This window comes from Rissa tridactyla, chromosome 3, assembly GCF_028500815.1.
Source record: "Rissa tridactyla isolate bRisTri1 chromosome 3, bRisTri1.patW.cur.20221130, whole genome shotgun sequence".
Taxonomy (NCBI): domain Eukaryota; kingdom Metazoa; phylum Chordata; class Aves; order Charadriiformes; family Laridae; genus Rissa; species Rissa tridactyla.
The window spans coordinates 56,553,338-56,572,368 of NC_071468.1; the positions used below are offsets into that span (position 1 = coordinate 56,553,338).

Here is a 19,031-nt window from a genome sequence, read left to right on the forward strand (position 1 = left end):
GTGGGAGAGAGCATTGTGTGAAGAGGGGGAGGTTCCAGCTCACTTTTAACATCAATTGGGGTGCAGCGACATCAGTGGTTTGGTTTTGATCATGGCTGTGCTTTAAATGAATGTCCCTCATGTCCCCATTTACCCTGCTTGGTTTGCATCATGAGGTGGCTGTAGGAACATGTAGCCTAGATCCTCTGGATGAAATTCACCCAGACGATGTTCTCCAGCTGTCAGTCACCCCTAGCTCTAGTCTGGTTGTAAGGACTGAAGCAGAACTCATCTTAAATATGTATTTGTTGGCACAAAGACTTGTTTTAGTCAGCAAATGCTCTTGCAGTGCACTGCTCTGCCGGGTAACATGGACAAAGCCTTAAGGTTGGTGCAGCTCTCCATGTGCTGCGTTGCACCCAGGGGAGCAGAGGGAGGGCAGTGAAACGATCGCCTTTGCCAGTCGCTCGTGGGTAACAGCAGTCGGTGTAACGTGGCATCACCTCTGCAGCAGTGCTGGGAATGAGGATGGAATGGTTTTAGATGCATTCTTTTTCCTCTTGAGCCATCTGGACCTGAACTGATACCGAGATTGATACCTACGTTGCTTATTATCTGTGTTGAACCTCGGTTGGAGATGCGCAACAGCAAAAATGGTCGGTGGCTGCTTCTTAATTTTGTTGAAGCTGAAAACTGAGACACAGTGGCAGGATCCTGTTTAGCAGCGAAGCTGTTGGCCTGCAAAGCTCAGCAAAGTGCTGCCAGCTCCCCTGCACTCCCTGCCCTCCCCCAGGGTGCTGCAGGAGTGGGGACAATGCAGAGGACAGTGTGGTACTGCTGGTGGCTCCGTCCCAGTTAAACCTCTCGAGCAGTGAACCTGGTGGTTACGCATCGGTGTGGGGATGCAGTTCCCCATGTACTGGCATAGGGGAGCACACAGAATCACAGAATGGTGGGGTTGGAAGGGACCTCTGGAGATCATCTAGTCCAACTCCCCTGCCAGACCAGGGTCACCTAGAGCACGTTACACAAGAACGCATCCAGGCGGGTTTTGAATGTCTCCAGAGTTGGAGACTCCACCACCTCTTCAGGCAGCCTGTGCCAGTGCTCTGCTGCCCTCAAAGTAAAGAAGTTCCTCCTGATGTTGAGATGGAACTTCCTACGCTCAAGTTTGTGCCCGTTACCTCTTGTCCTGTCCCTGGGCACCACTGAAAAGAGCCTGGCCCCATCCTCCTGACACCCACCCTTTACGTATTTATAAGCATTGGTAAGATCCCCTCTCAGTCATCTTCTTTCCAGACTGAAGAGACCCAAATCCCTCAGCCTTTCTTCATAAGAGAGGTGTTCCAGTCCCCTAATCATCTTGGTAGCCCTTTGCCGTACCCTCTCCAGCAGTTCCCTGTCCCTCTTGAACCGGGGAGCCCAGAACTGGACACAGTACTCCAGGTGCGGCCTCACCAAGGCAGAGTAGAGGGGGAGGATGACCTCCCTCGACCTGCTGGCCACACTCTCCTTGATTCTGTCCTTATTCCCATCTCTTCTTCCCTCACTGCAGTGTGAGCTCCACACGTGCCCTCAATGGAACAGCCTCTGTGCTGCCCCTGGCCCACAGCTGCCAGATTTGGGGAGTGGGAGACCGGTAGCATGGCGCCAGCAGTGCTGGGCTGGGGAGGGAGCCGGGGGGTGGAGGGCCAGCCCTCATCCCCGCTCAGGAGATGCTGTTCTCGGTGCAGCCTGTCCTTTTAAATGGCCTGTTTCTTCATTGGCCGTGAGCCATTTGGGATTAACAGGTTGGTAAATCGTTATGGGCTTGAACCAAAATCATTTTGGGTGACGCTGGTGACAGTCGAAGCCGGTGCTGGCAGCTAGCCACGAGGTGAGGTGAGCGGCTCGACTCCGGCGGGAAGTAACTGGCACCGAGTCTTGTGGAAAAAGCTCTGTAGAATGTGTTCATGAAATTGTATTGAACCCTTTTAAAATTATTTATTTCATTCCTGTTGTCTGGGTTGGAAGACAGGTTTTATACATAATCATATAGCTGTGAGAAGTGTTTTATTCATTTTGTTATGAAGCCGCTAACGTTTCTGAGGGTGGAACCCTCACTGATATGTTGGTAGGAGGTTTCTAATTCTGGATATTGAATGTTCAGTTTTATTGTTACAATGTATGAAAATATTTGAAAGGCCTCCAAAGATTCAAGAGTAACTTGAAGAGTACAATTCAATTGTAATTATTACGGTTAAATATCATAACCTATACAGTGCATTTAGGTATAGAGACCTCAGGGAGGAGGATTCCTGAGTGAGATGGTCTCCCAGGTAAATCTACCCAGGGGACGCTTCTGTCCTAGCGCAGATGCCTGCTGGCAATTGGGATGAACTGATAACTTCTTTTGCTTCTCTATTGACAGAATTCACTGTGAGATATGATGATAATGACTTGCCTCATTTTTGATGGTAAGGCAAATCAGTGTTGTTAGGTGATACGGGGACACCGCAGGAAACGCTAGTTTTGCTGTTGCCCATTTCATCCTTGTTACGTGGCTGAATGGAGAATGGTATCTTCAGGTACAGACTGGCACCTTTCTTAGACGGTAAACTTATGTTGAGGAAATGGCCACTCTTGTCTATAAAAGCCAGGGTAATATTAAGGCACGCTTAAACTAATCAAGCCAAAATAAGTTTACTGGATGGCCTTCTGCTTCTTTTTTAGAAAATTGCTAGGCTTTTTATTTGTTTGACTGCTAGTAGAGACAAACATCCTCACTGTGTTTCTTGCACAGACCTGTGCATTAGTGCGCTTGCTTTTTTAAATGTAAATTTATTATTTTAAAACTCAGTTTCTGTTTTGCTCCCCAAGGCACATAATGATCACTTGATTCAAGACATTAACAAGAACTTTGCCAAAGAGGTAAGCTTTAACCGGTACACTTGTTATTAATCATGAGCTACTTGCCTTTGGTAATTATACCTATTTTCTTTTGGCAGGTTGGTCTACGTGTTATTCACATCTGTCTCCCTGAAGGCAGCAGCAAGGATGAGGTAACTGCAGTACCTGAAGGACTCCTCCTTTTTCGCTTTCATCATAAACCTGTCTTTATTGCTGACATTCGGTATCACTTTGAACTGATCTCGATTAACTCAAGTTAGGGTTGGAACTGCCTTAGTTCAAGCAGCAAGTATTATCCCCCTATTGGCAAGCGTGGAAAAAAAATGGCTTATCTGCTGTCCCCTGGCAAGCTGAGGCAGAATCAGCAGGATGGTGGCTTGGTTTCATGTCTCGTATTTAACTGCAGCATCCCCTCATACCAACATGGGTATCCTACCTCCTACAGTTGCTCATGTGACTGTACTTGATTCTTGCCCAAGTTATTCAGGGAAATTAAAGATTAATTGATTTAGAGGAGGAGGGGGTTGAATTTGTTTGCCTGTTTATTGAGCTTGTAATGTTTAAAGTGTCTATTAAAAACAAAAATCCACCCCAAATCACTAGAGGGCTGAATTCTTACCTTGTTGAAGGCATTAGGTTGGAAGCACAGCGCTAGTATCAAGTACGTTTTAAATATAGCAAACCATATAAACATACGTGGTCCTGAGGCATCTGGAAGTAAAAATAGCAAAGGAATGTGTAGTAAAAGATGCTGCTGTTCCCAGCTGGCGTCCCTGTGCTTTCGGTGAGTTTGATAATCCTCCAGGCTTGTGGGTTTTGTGTACTGTTTTGTATCCGGTACGCTTTTATTTAAAATGTTAGTGGCTTGCAGTGTAATCTCAAGAACAGCTTCCCGGTATGCTGAGAGGAATTTACTGGGAAGTCCCGTTTTGCGGGTGATGAATAGTCAGCTATCCGTTTAAGAAGGGTGGGCTTTTGAAACAAAGATCAAATACACTTTGCTGTTGGAAAATGCTTTTTATCTGCTTAGTAACACTGTAGGAAACAGGCAAAATATACTGAGTATGCAGCAGTAGTTGCTGTTACTTTGAAGCAATATCTTAGGAAGTGGCTGAGCTGTGTATGTGAAAAGTGGGGTATTTTTGTTATTTGAAGAAAGTTACTTTCAGTAAAGTTCATAGTGGTTTGTTTACTCTCCTTCTTGCTTACTATGACAAAGGTGGGTTTTTTTATCTGTTAAAATCCATATGCTAGCTTGCATTCCCTGGTTTGGGAAGGCAGGAGGGATTTCAGTACTGTGCATTTTTTTGCTCTGCCATAACTGCCTGTACGCAGTAAAGGCAAGTTCATACAAGATTGCTTTACCCTGCATGAGTTGTATTTTAAATGCTGTGATGATGCAAAGCTGAGTTAAAAGTAAAATGCAATGAAAATGGAAAAGTGAATTATTTTCCCAGGAAGCAAGAGTATAGTTCAAAGTTCATTAGATTCAGGCTATTTCTGAACTGTGTTTGTTTCCTTTAGTTACTGTGTAGGCCCCAACATTTTGTAGCATTTCAGGATTTTTTTTAAGCAAAATGTGGAAGTTTTCACGTCCGTATTCTCGTGTATACACTCGTCCCTGTTTTCTGTTAGAATGTGTACCAGTCCTGTTGCTGTCAAATGGCACAGGGTCTTAATATAGAAGCCCGTTTCTGTCTCAGGGGTCAGCAAACTAAAGGAGCGGTGACAAGCTTGTATAATCTTTGTTAACATGAAAGGAGCACGTGCTCTTGGTTCAGAGTTGCAGACAGTCTAACCCCTGCCAAATTCCCATAGCTTCATATTGATGCATATCAAGTGTTTGGGCAATAGAATTCACTATTATATTGTATATTGAATAGTTTACATGAAAAGCATTTTAGGAAGGCATAGTATTACCTAAGGGGGAAAAAAAAAACCCTTATATTAATTTTCTGTTGCATATTAATCCAATTAAATTATGCAGCTTTGTGGTGATTGCCCACTGATTTTATTTACATGATGGAAAGATGTGCTCGCATTTCTCACATGAGAAAATTTCAGCTTGTTTTATTCCGTTGTATTCTTAATAGTCACAGCAGAATAGCATATATCCCCCTGGATCAGTGTTGCACCTTACAGATGAAGCAACCAAGGGTAGATAGTACAGTCTCGGATGTCAAATATGACCAGTTATAAACCATTTGAACTTGCATCTGGTTCAGTACTTGAAATTCATAAACTTTTGTGCAGTGCCTTTTCAAAATAACAATTCTTCACAAGATGTCTGTCAGCTCTTAGGTCAGGGTGTTTTGAGAACGAAAATTGGTAACAATATATGCTGGCTTAATAAGATGAATTTTCTCTTGTATAACTGGTTTTTCCAGTGTTAGAACTTTTTGTCCATGTTCTGTGTTGGGTCGTGATCTGGTGCTATTTTGAACTATGTTTTAACCGAGGCTTCTTATTTCTAACAGCATCTTCTGAAGCCATTACAGTGTCAAGCTTTTGCTGAGATTTGGAACGGTGAAAGACTAACTGCTTTTGGCAGCGTAGTGTCACGTAATATGTGTTGGCTTTGGAAAATGTTTAGAATAGAGTCAGGGTGTCTTAATTTGGTAAGCCATGGAAACATAAACCAAGAAAAGCGGGTTGTTGCTTTTTCATTTAGAAGTTGCAGTAATATGTGAGGGAAGCAAAGGAGGCCATAAGGTAGTTTTAAAATATAGGTTTTATCCCCTTCTAGTTGGATTCTTCTTTTGTCTGTCGTTCTGATCTTTAATGCTTTTTATTAACTTCCTAGATTGTCGATGAAATCGTGAGACTTAATGAGGATCCTAATGTGCAGGGCCTTGCCCTTGACCTCCCTGAAAGCTTATATAGCAGTAAGGTATTAAATGCTGTGAAACCAGAGAAGGACGTGGATGGGTAAGTGAAGCACTGAGAAATAATGTTAGCAGATGCAAGGCTGATGGCTCTGTAAAATCAATTTTCCCCTGTGCTTTTCATTAATGGATTCCTCAGTCAACGTGTCTAGCTGTGCTATTGAGCAGTGATAAAAGATGCCGCTGAATCAATGAGAAGTCTTTTGCTGAAGTCATTGTGATCGTTCATCTTTTTAATCTTTATATACTGTGTGTTCAGGACATGGTCTTTTCAAAGAAATCAAAAGCAAAGTTCTGATTTACTGATGATACTTAAGGTATTTCAGTACTTCAGTAATACAAATGGCAGTCACAAAGTACTGAACACAACCCCCAAAATTTTCACAAGAAGGATTGATGGAAAAGTTGCAGAGAAGGCTGTAACTTCCTTACAGCACTCTCTGGCGGTGGGAGAGTAGGCTATAATAGTTTGGACCCATTAGCACAACTTTTCAATCAGTCTAGAGTTGCGCTGCTCTCTGGAGAGAGAGAGACCACTGGCATAATTTAGGTGTCTGGGTTACCATTTTGCTGCTCTTGTGTATGAGAGAGAACACAGCACAGCATGGAATGACTGGAGTTCCCCATGAATCCAGCCCGTGCTCAGAAGGATGTATTGCTTCCAGCTCAGCTTGGCTCTGGCAGCACTGGTCTGATTCCACTGCGGCCACGGGGGTGTTTTGGCGCAATGTTGCCCACCGCCACCGGTCAAGAGCTGCCTGTGTATCATGGGCTCATGTTACTTGTTGGAACTCACAGATCCCTCTCTTGGCCCATCTTGAGGTCCCGTGTTGGTGTAACTGGGATGTGGGATGATACAAATGAGTCGCAGAACATCACTATCAAAGGATTTACTTTCATGAGACTTGTTTGTCCTTGGGATTAGCTGTTAGCCATGTTACATGTCTAACAGTTACATTAGCTGTTAGCCATGTTTTACTGTGGATTTATGTTACACAAGCTCTTTTTTTTTTTTTTTTTTTTTTCCAAATTGCCATGTTCTTCCATTGCAGATTATCCGATGTAAACCTAGGACGCTTGGTACGTGGTGATGCCTATGACTGTCTAGTTCCTCCTGCAGTGTCTGCTGTGATGGAGCTTCTTGAAGATTTAGGTGAGTCCTTCTATCATAATTATTACATTTTTTTTAGCCTAACTAATTTTCTCAGTTTTAGTCCTCACTGAGAGTCAAATATCATTTCTTCTTGTTGTGTTTTCTGGTTTGTGTTCTTTTCCCACCTGACCGATATTTGTCTCCTGCAAGTGAGGAAACCTCAGTGAGATCTGAATGTAATATTTGCAGAAATGGGTTTCAGTCCTACAGGTTTTGGAGATTAGGCAGGGATTACCTGCCATTAGCAGATTTAATCTCACTGAAGCCACCCGAGACATCCAAATCTTCAAAACCAAAAATACAAACATCATTTAGGGATTTCATGTGGCAATTTTGATTAGTATGAACTAATGAACTTAGTACGAACTGTTCATACTAACTGTATGAACAGCTGGAGAAATCCAGGTCTGCCCGTGGATAACCGCTGAGCAAATCTTTTGGTTTGGGTTGTATTGTGTAAATGCTAGCATTGAAATGGCAGATTTAAACAAGCGGCTTTACAGTGTGTGAAGAAGCTGTTAGTTTAAGGCAGCATTTCAGAAGTATTCTCTCTTACAGTGATTCATAATTGTTGAGACAAGGATTTCTGTAACAGAATTGTAAACAGGAAGTTAAATGTACTTTGTAACAAATAGGAATGAAAGGACTTGTGCAAATGAAATACCAGAAAACCAGAAGAGCAATATTTGCTTACTCGAATTAGAGAGTCACCAGTAAACAACTTAAAACCTGTGGTTGGTGTTACTGCACAGGCTCTGAAAGAGTTGCCCGTGCTGCCCGGGCTGGGGTGGTTGTGGAGGCGCACAGCCCTGTCCTGCCCTCTCCTGAGATGCTTTGCGGGTTCTCCTGGAGGACTTTGGTAGTGGGTGGCCTGCTGAAGCGGGGCAACGTGACGCTGGCGCTCCAGCTCTGCGTCCTGGTGGCTGAACAACTTGCCTTGTGTCCCGCAGGTGGAAAGACGGTGCTGCTGGTGGGAGCCGGTGGGGCGGTGGGAGCCGCCTTGCAGTGCCTGCTGCAGAGGGAGGGAGCGGCCACCATGAGCTGCCGGTGGAAAGCCCCTCAGCTGCGGACCAAGGTGAGCGCTCTTCTGCCTCCCCAGGGCCCGGGGGTTGTCCTGCCTCCCCCACCATCCGGGCGTCCCTGCCAGCTGTCCCTGTGGCACTGCTTCCCCTCACTGCCGTTCCCCAGAGGGAGACTCCTCCTGGCAGTCACGAGCGGCACTGGGACACTGGAGCTCGCTGGTAGCCAGCATGGGTTAGGATCTTCTCTCCTTCCTGCTCGCTCAGAAATGTTGCTCAGGCAAACAGAGGCCTCTACCGGAATATTACATATAACAGCAGCTGCTGTAACTTCATTATTTTACACCGGTAGCTGGGAAAGAAAGAATGCAGGGGTACAGTTTAAAACAAGTGTGTTAGGTCTCCCTTTTTCTTTCCCTCAGTGTGAGTGAGAGACGCCTGTTTTCTTCTCATCCTGTGATATAGTCATCTGTAAGAAATGACTTTCATTGAATTTGTGCCGTAAAGGTTTGCAAATGCCGCCTCTTTTGGGACAAGGAGGATCACAGTCTTTATCTTTGAAGAGAACTGTAAAAGGATTCACAGAAATTCAGGAGCCTTAATCCGAAGGATTTAATTTACATGGTCTTTTGCAGAGCTTTTGGCAGCAACTTAGAAGTTGGTCTGACTTCACATCAAACTTCTTGGTTTGTTCCGTAGTCCCAAATTTTATAGAACAGTAAACCGGGGATGTGTTGACCTTTGGGCCTGTGCAGAGGGGTTCGCATATTGGCTGTAGAAGAGGTGCGGGTACCCCAGGGGCTGTTTGCCGGGCGCTGTGGGGGTGAGGTGCAAGGGGACAGCTCTTGTGTTATATTTGGTAGGACATGCCACAAGGTGGCAGCCAATGCAAAATGATGGCATCCAGCCTCTGGGTTTTGCAGACAAGGAGGACAGGAGGAGGAAATCATAGAATCATAGTTTAAGCAGCTGTGAGAGTTAGAAAGTTCTCTGGCAAACCTCTGTTTTTGCCAGCTGTGGATGTTTTTGTCAGGCTTGTCGCAGCTCTGTGCTTCAAGTGACTGACGGCACTTAGGAAACAGATGCCCCTCTCGGAGATGGGAGCACTGCGAACTTAACACTGGCCATGTCTCATTCTTTAATTATGTCTCATTGCTTGGGGTTGTGCTAGAGGACTGCTTTGGGCTGGATGGGGTGGGTCATGGGGTGGCCAGAGGTGTTTCCACTGCTTCACAGCAGAAGACTTGGACCGGGCCAGAGCTGCTTGTGCAGTGCTGTCGATAGGCTGTAGAGAGGTCTGTTTCCTTCCATCCAGATGCATTTCCATAATCGCGCTTTGCTTTTTTGGCATTCCCCGTAGCTCACCTCTCGCAGCAGGTCACTGATGGGAAACAGAATAGGAGGCCTAAGCAGGAGGCAGTTTGAGGCTTTGCACATCAGTCTTCCCAAGTTCATTTTAACTTTTGGCAGTAAAGGAGTTTCTGCATTTCCTGGAGGACTAATCAGCAGAGCTCGGAGGAAACCTACCTTCCTCTTCCTCGTCTGTAAGCCTGCAGCAGTAACCCTCAAAGGGCTGCTGAACCTGGCTGGATGTAACTCTGTCATAGTTAACTCTAGCTCCTAGGTAAAATCTAATGCATGCAGGGAAAATTGTCTGGTATCATATTCCCAGAAGCTGGAGAGTCAGAAACCGAGCACATGTTTCCTACTGGACAGCAAGGCCCTGCTGTTTTGTGGCAACCTGCATTTGAAGTACAACGGTGCTAGATAACAGGATTATAACTGATTTTTCTCTCACTCGTTCAAAGCACTGGTTAAGTAAAAACGGTTCACAAAAAAGGCTCACAAGGTTTCTTCTCTTGAGGCTTATTTATTTGAATTTCAAGTAAGAAAATGTGTTAGTTGATGTCGAGATTTTTCCAAGTCTTGGAAAAATTAATTCACGCTCTGTTTTTACTGAAAAATACACTGACTTTAGACATGGCTGTACACTTTTTGTTCTTCCTCTGAATGGGATACCTCTACAGTAATAGTCTGTGTGCTGTTGTTTGGAAGTATAGCCTAAGGTAGCATAATAACTTCATTTACGAAGTGAGGGATGAACTTACGAAGAGTATGAACTTTTCATCGGGATTCATTTGTTTTGCAAAGTATACGAGGAAAAGAAAAATTAAGCTTAAGTGTAGGTGTACCTTATTTGTCTTAATCTGTTAGCATTTGCACAGAAGCATTAATCCAGAACTTAATGAGGTAATGCCTGCCTTAAATGGGTACTACATTGGCTTTGACTAGCTCTGCTGATTTGTTCTTCTTTTTAAAGGGTAGCATATTAACAAGTGTTTTCCTTAGAAATTCTACCGATTTAAATGAGAGACACAATACTAAGGTTGTAGGTTTTTCTGGATCGGGTTTTGTATTGCTATGGACTTGTTATTGCTTCTTTTACCCATGCACTTTTGCAAAAATATTTTGAAAATGATCAAGAAGAAGGTATGTTTTAGTCCACCTTAGGAAAAGTCTAACAATGTAGAGGTAGCTCTGCTGACAAACATCATAATACCATCTACCATCTGACTTAGTGTGCTCCTTTAAAGCAAGTCTTTTCTGTCCTATGGCAGCAAAAGGGAATAAGATAAATAATGGTACATTTCAATTTCCTTGCTTTGACCTGCATGGATAATGGGCACACTTTGCATGTTCTTTTCCCTCCCCACTTAGTATTTTAAGGTGAACAGATTATTAATGTTTCTTTTTGTTTCATTTTGGGTTTGCTTGACTTCAGTTATTAAAAATAATCGTCATGGCACAGCTGAGCCATGTCCTTCAGTACTCTTGAGCTCCCTGGGTTTCCAAATAAAATCACAAATGAAAGAGAGCAGTATATTTCAGAAGGTTCTGGCACAGCTGTGCATAGCTGCTGTGAAAAAACGCTGTTCTTTTTGCATTATGTTGGATGTAAAATAAATTATGAAGTAAGAGTTAAAGACTTGAGCATTTTGGTGGAAATAGGTAAGATGTTATCATTCTGTTAAGCTTTTGTGCGGATAACTCTTCAAAGCACAATCACTGCAGAGTGCCTGATGAATGACCTAGTGACATACTTTGAGGAACATTCCACTTTTCATTTAAAAATGGGACTACCCAAAAGTCAGTTCAACATTACAGGTGAAGAATGGGAACTGACGTGCTTAATCCTTTATTATGTTAGAATTAGATTTTCTAGTTTGAAAGGACGTTATCAAATAGATTTAAATTAAAAAAATACAGATTATTTTCTTGCCAAGACATGGATAATACTTAGTACCTATGAGAAAATAGAATTTCAGTCATCTAAATTCAGTCAGTCATGATTTCAGCACATCATCTTACATGTAGTCTGTGTGTGAACCACAACGTGCCTGTTTTAAGAGAGCTGCTAGCCTACAATTTTGTTGTAGACCAACTTTCAGTTCTTTTATCTAGGTATAATTAGCAATGGAACACTTGTTTGTAAAAGCCTGGTTGAGAAGTAGGAGGGCCGTTCAGCTGGAGCGCATGAATGAGAGCTTCCTTTTCAGGTTGGATAAGAACCTCTTTTGGCCAGGGTCTGCTGTTCCTTAGAGCCAACACTTACACTTCAAACTATTAGACATCTCTTAGTCCTTTGCTGTCATGTTTTTGCTGTCTTGATAGGACCAAGAGTCTTGGTACTGGCAGAAAAATATATTTCGTATTGTAAGCATGTAAATAAGCATGAAAGAACTTGAGACCTGCTGTACGGATCCTGTAAAAGCAGAGGAGAGGACAGTGAGGCTTCGTGAGAGTTTCCATTGAGGATTCTATAGACATAATATTTCTGCTTCAGCATTTTATGTGTATCATCTCTGTGCCTCACAATTTGAAATTTATCTCCCTGCCTGTGAGCTAGAGGAACAGTTGCTAAAGCACACATCGTAGAGGTAGGCTTGAGCCTGCAGTAGATGTGTAGACCTAATTTTCACGTGCGCTGTGTAGGGCAAGTGCATTCGGGCTGATGTGGTAGGGAAGGGGCTGTCGGTGTCGGGGCAAGGAGGTGGTAGAAGGGAACTGGTGGCTGCTTGCTGCGGCTCATCCCTGAGGACCACAGCTGGGGCAGAGGGATCAAAGCAGACCATGAATAGCTGTCCCGCTGGGTTGACAATGATCTGCAAACATTGGACTTCCCGAGGTAGTGATGGAGCTGGAAGAAACCACGTAAAAAGGACCTGAAACTAGTCATTGACGTACAAAAATTTCAAGATTGCAGAAAGTAATTCGAATTACTGTGGTTGAAGTGTAAACTGATGTGTAGAATGATTTTTTTTTCATAAGGAGAGTTGTGAAGAAACTTTGAATCAAGTTCCTGTTCCTCATCCCATCTCTTAAATTTTAGCTGGCCTAACTTCATACCCAGGAAACCGAGGGGGTTTACGTTTCAAATATTAATTTCAAATATTACTTTTCTTTGATCATGTGTTTAAAAATGGCTTTTGTAGCAGTCAGTTTTAACAATGGGGAAATTAAAATTTGTGCAGGCTTCATGGCAAAATGGTTTTTCAGTAATCTGGAATATACAGCTACTTTGTACCATTATCATTAAATACTTGGCTGGAAAGTCTGTATTGTTGTTTTAACATTTGGTGTTCTGTCTTGGGAATGGGTGGTGCTTCTTAATCTGATTCTACTTAAATCGTGGTGGAGAGAGTCATATTTTGTTATGAGGTAGGGTTTCAGATTATTTATTGGCACAGCTCTTCCCAACTGAAAAAATATTTACCAGTCAGGAGGCAGGATACTACTAGAGTATTAGCTTACTTTGTCTTCAGCCTATTGCCCAGTGCTTTAGGGGTGGTTTGGCGTAATGCTCGTCGTTCCTTCCTCTAGCCTGCCTGGTGGGATGCAGCCTTGCCACCTGGGGCACTGGGCAGTTGGTCACCCTGAGGCTACACGTTCCCCCTTGTGGGTATCTCCTCGGCCTTTTGGCTACGGCTGCCTGTAGCATCTGGTTCCTCTCAGATGCATCCTCTGCCCGGGGACTGTGCGGTGCATTTGCTGGGGAGGTTGGATGTGATGATTTCATAGGTCTTTTCCATCCCTAACGGCTGTGATTTGTTTCTGATGTAGGAAATAAGCCTCCCAAGGCTTGCGGATTGCTTTAGTGATTTATAGGCAGTCAAAAATGCAGTCTATGGCAAGAGAGGAAAAAAAGCAGGGGAGGCATGGGCACGACTTCTTGCAAGTGAAACCAAAATGCCCTGATGGAGATCACATACATCTCATCTGAGGACACCCAAAATTCTATAAACGGCTTTTTTTGCTTTCAATGGACACACTCTCCCAGTCAAACAAGTGTCTGGATACAATTTTTTAAAAATACTCACAGGGGAAAAAAGTTCTATAAAGTATTTGTGATACATACTTTATTGAGTCTCCAGGAACTTTTTCAATAATTTCACACAAAATACTTGCTTATAGCAAGAGAGCTAGAATTGTATCTGTATCTGGGTTTTCTTTCTCTTTAGATTTACTTTCTTTTTGAAATAAAGAGAAGGAAATCGTTGTGGGGAAGGCTCTGAGATCAGTGTGTCTTCGACCCACAGGGCAACTGTTTGTTGCCATCTGATACAACTTTTTTCATGGAGGAGGTGGGGCAGGGCAATGAGATGAAAGGTTCAGCTGGTTTTCCAATACATTTATGGGTATCTGTGATGTTAGCCATCTGAAATAGTGATAACATTGGCTAGAAAAATGATTGTGTGCAGCTGTTAAGAGCATTTTTGAACATTATGATCGGTAGTCATAGAGATGAATATTTGGTCAGGTCAGTCGTTTTCTGGCATTATAGTTACATTGGATCAATTCTGTCGTAAGTATGTTGGCTGAACATTTGTCAAACTTATTACTTGTTGCATAGAGCCCTCAACTGGTTCATAGTTTCATGATGCTAAGCGGTGTGCAAAGCTCCTAGTCCTTGTCCCAGAGGCTTTGCATGGGATGAGATACCTGACTTACAGTATATGAGTTATAACTGCTAAAATACGAATCATTTTTTTTGTTACAAAAAAAAAGCTGTGTTCATTTAACTGAGAGTAATCACTGTTTTTCTCTGTGTTGATGATGTTGACTGTTATGGCAGGGGCTGCCTTCGTTTGCAGGGGAAAGCATGTCTTCAGCATGCTATTCCTGGTACACAAGTCACCGCAGCATCTTTTTATCCAAATTTCCTTGCAGATTCCCCAGTAGGGTTTGACTGGTCAAGCGTTATGATTTATGCGGCCTTCTAGGAGTGGCGTGTAAGCTGATATTCACACCAGAGGCAAGAGTGTAAGCAGTCTGGATAAGGCTGAATGACTGTTGAGGCTGTACGTTTGCAGGCAATCAGGGGAGTGTTGCAGGACTTCTCACTGAAGCCTGAATCAACTCGTTGCATTAGTCATTTGTCAAGCAAGTAGATCTTCTCCCACACTTTTGGCTATGTTTCCATATGTGGATCTCCAAGGAGGGTTAGGCCATCCTTGTGTCCTCTGAGGATAAGATGGAGCTTTTTTAGCTTTCTGCCTTTTCCGCCACAGTTATGCTCTTCTCCCCTCCTGGATGCTTAGCAGTGCCAAAAACCTGCTATCCTGATATGATTTGTAGCTGTGCTTTCTTGGCAGGAGTGTTGGGCAGGGTTGCGTCAGAGCACTTTTGGCCAAAAAAGAAGCTGGAACGCTTGTCAGTCACAAATCAATTCATAGAGAGGCTCGCTGAGTTTGTGACACTTGGTATTAATTTACATTTTTCAAAATATTCCCCAAATCACTGCATCTCTGAAATAATTTTTAAATTCAGGCTTGAGGCAGTCCTGTGCATGTATTTTTCTTTTTTAGTCGATTTTTATACATCTGCCTCTGGTGCCGTCCCTTATCTCATGGTGATTCCGATAATTGGTACAGGTCCCTGTACAGGAGGCAGGAAAGGAAAATGCTTCTGTCTTTGATTATAAGAATTTTTGTAGCAACCATTTTTGCTGCAACATCTGTCAGGTTGAACTGAATCAGAGGCACTGATTAGCAAACATGAACTGAGAAGGAAAAAAATGCTTTAATTGGTGTTCTTCAAAGGCATTGATGTTTGCAGATCAGGTCATCTTGCATTCCTGTCAGCTGGCCTGGTTTTTTACTGTCTGATAATCTGACTGTACTCTTTATAATTGCCTATTTACTGTCTTTCAACCCTTCTCTTTCTTAAGTCTGTCCAAGTTATCTTGTTGGACAGGACTTTGGACAATGATAGGGTTTTTTCTTTGAAAGTATGGAATCCCCATTAAATATTATTGGTGCCGAGTCTGACCCCACTTGTCTGATTTCACAGTTTGTTTACCTGACTTCATTTTAAACGCTATTGTTCTTAAATTTCATGTAGGGTAAGAATCAAGCCATCAGTTTGGGGTTTTTTTTGTTGTTGTTTGCAAATACTTTGCTCGAAAGACTATTGCTGTATAAATCTGAATATTATAGGATGCATATTCAAGAATGTATTTCTAACATTAAATGCTTGTTTTGTTTTGGACTGTCCCTAGCTTCATCAGGCGGATGTGGTGGTAGTTGGCAGTAGAAAACCGGATGATGTTCCTGTGAGCTGGATAAAGCCTGGAACCACCATTATCAGTTGTTCTCCTGACTTGCTGTCAGGTAAGAGGCGCTAAAAGTTCTTTAAAGTGTTATACAGCAAGTCTTTGAGATAAGTATGTGACACGTTGGTGACAACACAGTGTGGTTAAAAGCTGCGTCTTCAGGAGAAAGCCTTTAAGAGTGGGTGTTTATGCACAGGGGATGTGCACGTGTGTCTCTGATGTATAAATAGGAAAAAGATGCCAGGTGAGGGAAGAAAGGCTGGGACAGATTCTTTGTACCAGGATTGTTAAATAAGTGATGATCCTTTGGATTCAAAGAATTCAGAGGGAAGACTTTTGGGTCATCAGATGAGCTATTATTTAGTGCTCGTTTGTACAACGTGTTACCCTGTGACTTCTGTGGACCCACCTGGAACATGGGAAAAAGAGAAGAGGAGCAAAAATGTCAACTGCAACTTCTGTGAAGCTGTGTGCAGAGAATGGTGCGGGAGGGAGTAGAGAAATCATGTGTAGCTAAGGACAGGCAGAATGTCTCCTGCAGTAATTACTCGTACAAAAAGAGTTTGGATTCTCCTCCCTCCTTCTCCCCTGACTGGTTGGGGAGGGGGTATATGTTCATGAATTTCTCAGTTGAAAAATGCTGCAGAATTTTATTAGGAATAAAACTAAGAAAGCTTCCCAGAAGTTATTCTATTCTACTGCTAGAATTGCATTTCCTGTAAAATTCCTTAAACTCCTGTGAAGATCTGTAGATATTTTCTAGATTTTTTGTATGTATATGAATTTGACTGTTCAGTGTCCAGGTGGCATTATACTGCAAATGAATAGGAAAATAAGGAAGGAGTGTGATTGGTTTTTCTAAAACCATCACAAGTGTGCTTATTGACATCTATTGATACAAAACTGGGGAAATGGGCATAAGGAAAGCTAATTGTATGGTTCTTAAACTAGATATATTCCATATGGGCAAATGAAGCAGATGCTCTATGCAGAGCTGGTGCAAGATCAGGCTCATAATAGAGCAGCTGCTGTTCCCATGCAAAGCACGGCCTTAGCAAGAGATTTCTTTCCTTGTCTTTCATGATATCTTCCTGACTTGAACACACTCGGCGGGTGTGGAAGATATGGGTTATTATCCACTCAATTGTCTGAAGGCATTGGGGCATTCATCTTCCATCTCCCAGGACAGGGCTCTGGTCCTAATGAGGATCTCGGGGGTGGGTACCAAGCTTTATCCCTTGCTGATGCTGCACAAGTTGTTCAAAAATAATTCATGTTTTCTTTTTCTTAGCCTAGTGACTAGGAGACTATTTGCATCTTTAATGCCCACTTATTTTGTCTAGGGATTGTTGGATATAATTGTTAAGTATTAGCGAGGGAGGGCTTGGAGCACAGGTCTCTTCAGCAGGTACCCAACCTACTACTATAGATACTCTTACATGAAGGAGGAACAGGGGAGAAAAGGGCAGAGAAGAGAGGGGATGGTGGTACAGCAGTAGCTGTATGAAAAGGAACGGCCCCTCCTCATTTTAATCCTTCTAAGCAGAAACCTCTTAGATGTTGGACTCATGGTAGAGGTGCAGGTCTCTAAAGGCAGGATCGGGGTAAGCCAGTCCTTGTAGCCTGCGTGGGCACCGCTAATGACTGAACTCTCCCGTCTCTGTGTGCTGCCTGGTGCAAGCCCCACTTTCAGATACCTAATTCTCTCCCTCCATTGCAGAGGGAGCCTGGGTCTTCAGAGACCTAAAAGTTATGCAGTGTAACTGCGTGCCGTTGCCTTGAGACTTAAGTATCGTCATGTCTTAGTTGCTGTATACAACTATAGATAATATTAGTGTTTCCCTTCCCTAAAGGAGTGCTGTTAGGAAAACTGCATTAAAACATCTGAGTGGTGTTCACGTACCACACCAACATTCATTCTTAATGCAGGAAATGTAAGATTTGGCATAAGCATATAGGTTTCTTTGCATTTTTCAAGTTGTATCAGCGGGCTGTGCTAAGTAGAGCATTTCTTTGGAAAGGCAGCATGAGATTCTTAGCAAGATAATTTAAATAGAACTTATCTACCAAATGCCCATCTGTCTTTATGCTTATGCTTTTGAGATTGTCAGAATCTTGGAGAAACTCCGAAAGAATAGCAGAAATGCATTTTAGCAGCTTTAAAAAATGCTGGCCTCAAGGCTTACTGAAGAGGTACATGAAACACAGGTGTCTGTTTGACAGGAAGAATGCACTTAGTTTAATTGCAAGATATTTATTAAAAGCCTATTGTGGAGCAGTCGTGACCTTGGAGAAACAACTGAGTTAACAACTGACTCTTCACTTTCAGTATGTGGTGGATTCTGGCTGAGGTGCTTGGAAATTGTTCTGGTTTTTCTTCTTGCCTTAGAAATGTCCAACTTAACATCTGTGGGGTCACAGGAGCTACATGAAGCCTGAAAGCAACAATGGCCATGAAATTACTTTTATTCTTGCTAGATGATGGGTAGGTTTCTATCTTATGTAGGTATACATGGAGTTTAACACATTCACATGTTTTAAAAGCACTCAAATTTTGCAAGGACATAGTTGAGTTGGGCAGCTGTAATGATGTAAGCCAGGAGAGTAGAGATAAAAGTGCTTCCTCCCAAGTGACAGAATTCTTTTTCAAGCATGTTTTTAATCTGATCAAGGACTGTTAGGTGATCACAATTTTAAGACGTTCTGCAATTTCTACCAGTGAAACTAGTGCTGCACTAATGATTTTGGAATCAAGTGAGTGCTGGTAGTGTCCTGCAGGAAAATGCTTTATATGTAAATGTACAGAAAGGCAAATCAAGTTTCTGAACAAAACTTAAGGATGCCAGAATTATTTGGGATTTGATGCCCAGCTCCTTTGGGGTCACTTGAAAGCTGAAGCCCATATGGTTTAAGTACGTTAGTGGGAAATTCAACCATTTCCCCACCTCTTCACTATTCTAAACCGCCTGAGCAGACAGGTAGAGCATGACAGCAACTCTCACCCATCCGCGCAACGGGGTACAAATAGATGAGCGGATGGGCCTTCCTTGGGGTGTGCCAGAGGAGGGAGCGCAATGTTCAGCTGATCTTCTGGCCAAAATCCAAAGCAGAGAGTGCTATTCCGGCTCCCATCTGGAAATTTATCCTAAGAAAGAGAGCTGTTGCAATACTATGATTGCCTTGCTAGCTCATGTGTGCATGACTTTCACCTCTAGCTTCACCTTCACCCCTATAAAAGCCTAGTTAGTCATTTGTGGGGTGAGTGTGTAGCATAGGCAGCCTGAGAGAAGTAGGTTATTGAAGGGAAATGTCTAATTCTGATGTATATTTACACACATGCTAGCTCTGCCCTGATAAAGAAGTTGTATTAAGCCAAATAACATAAAAAGTTGAAATGTTTCTGTAAAGCACAGCTGTCTGAAAGGGGATTTTAAACTTCATTCTTCCTACTTCATTTGTCTCTTTGGCAGCTCTCCCAGCCTGGTCTCAAAGCA

The 19,031-nt window shown here is 42.9% G+C and overlaps 1 protein-coding gene across 2 annotated transcripts in view; it reads left to right on the forward strand.

Annotated features, from left to right (window-relative positions):
• Window positions 1–19,031, forward strand: part of MTHFD1L (methylenetetrahydrofolate dehydrogenase (NADP+ dependent) 1 like) — a 161,758-nt gene that overhangs the window by 2,757 nt on the left and 139,970 nt on the right. For both annotated transcript variants that reach the window (XM_054194419.1, XM_054194418.1), the window contains exons 3-8: window positions 2,839–2,889; window positions 2,967–3,020; window positions 5,672–5,796; window positions 6,806–6,906; window positions 7,857–7,981; window positions 15,484–15,595. In XM_054194419.1, the coding sequence (XP_054050394.1) occupies window positions 2,839–2,889; window positions 2,967–3,020; window positions 5,672–5,796; window positions 6,806–6,906; window positions 7,857–7,981; window positions 15,484–15,595 (568 nt within the window). The remainder of the gene's footprint in view (window positions 1–2,838; window positions 2,890–2,966; window positions 3,021–5,671; window positions 5,797–6,805; window positions 6,907–7,856; window positions 7,982–15,483; window positions 15,596–19,031) is intronic.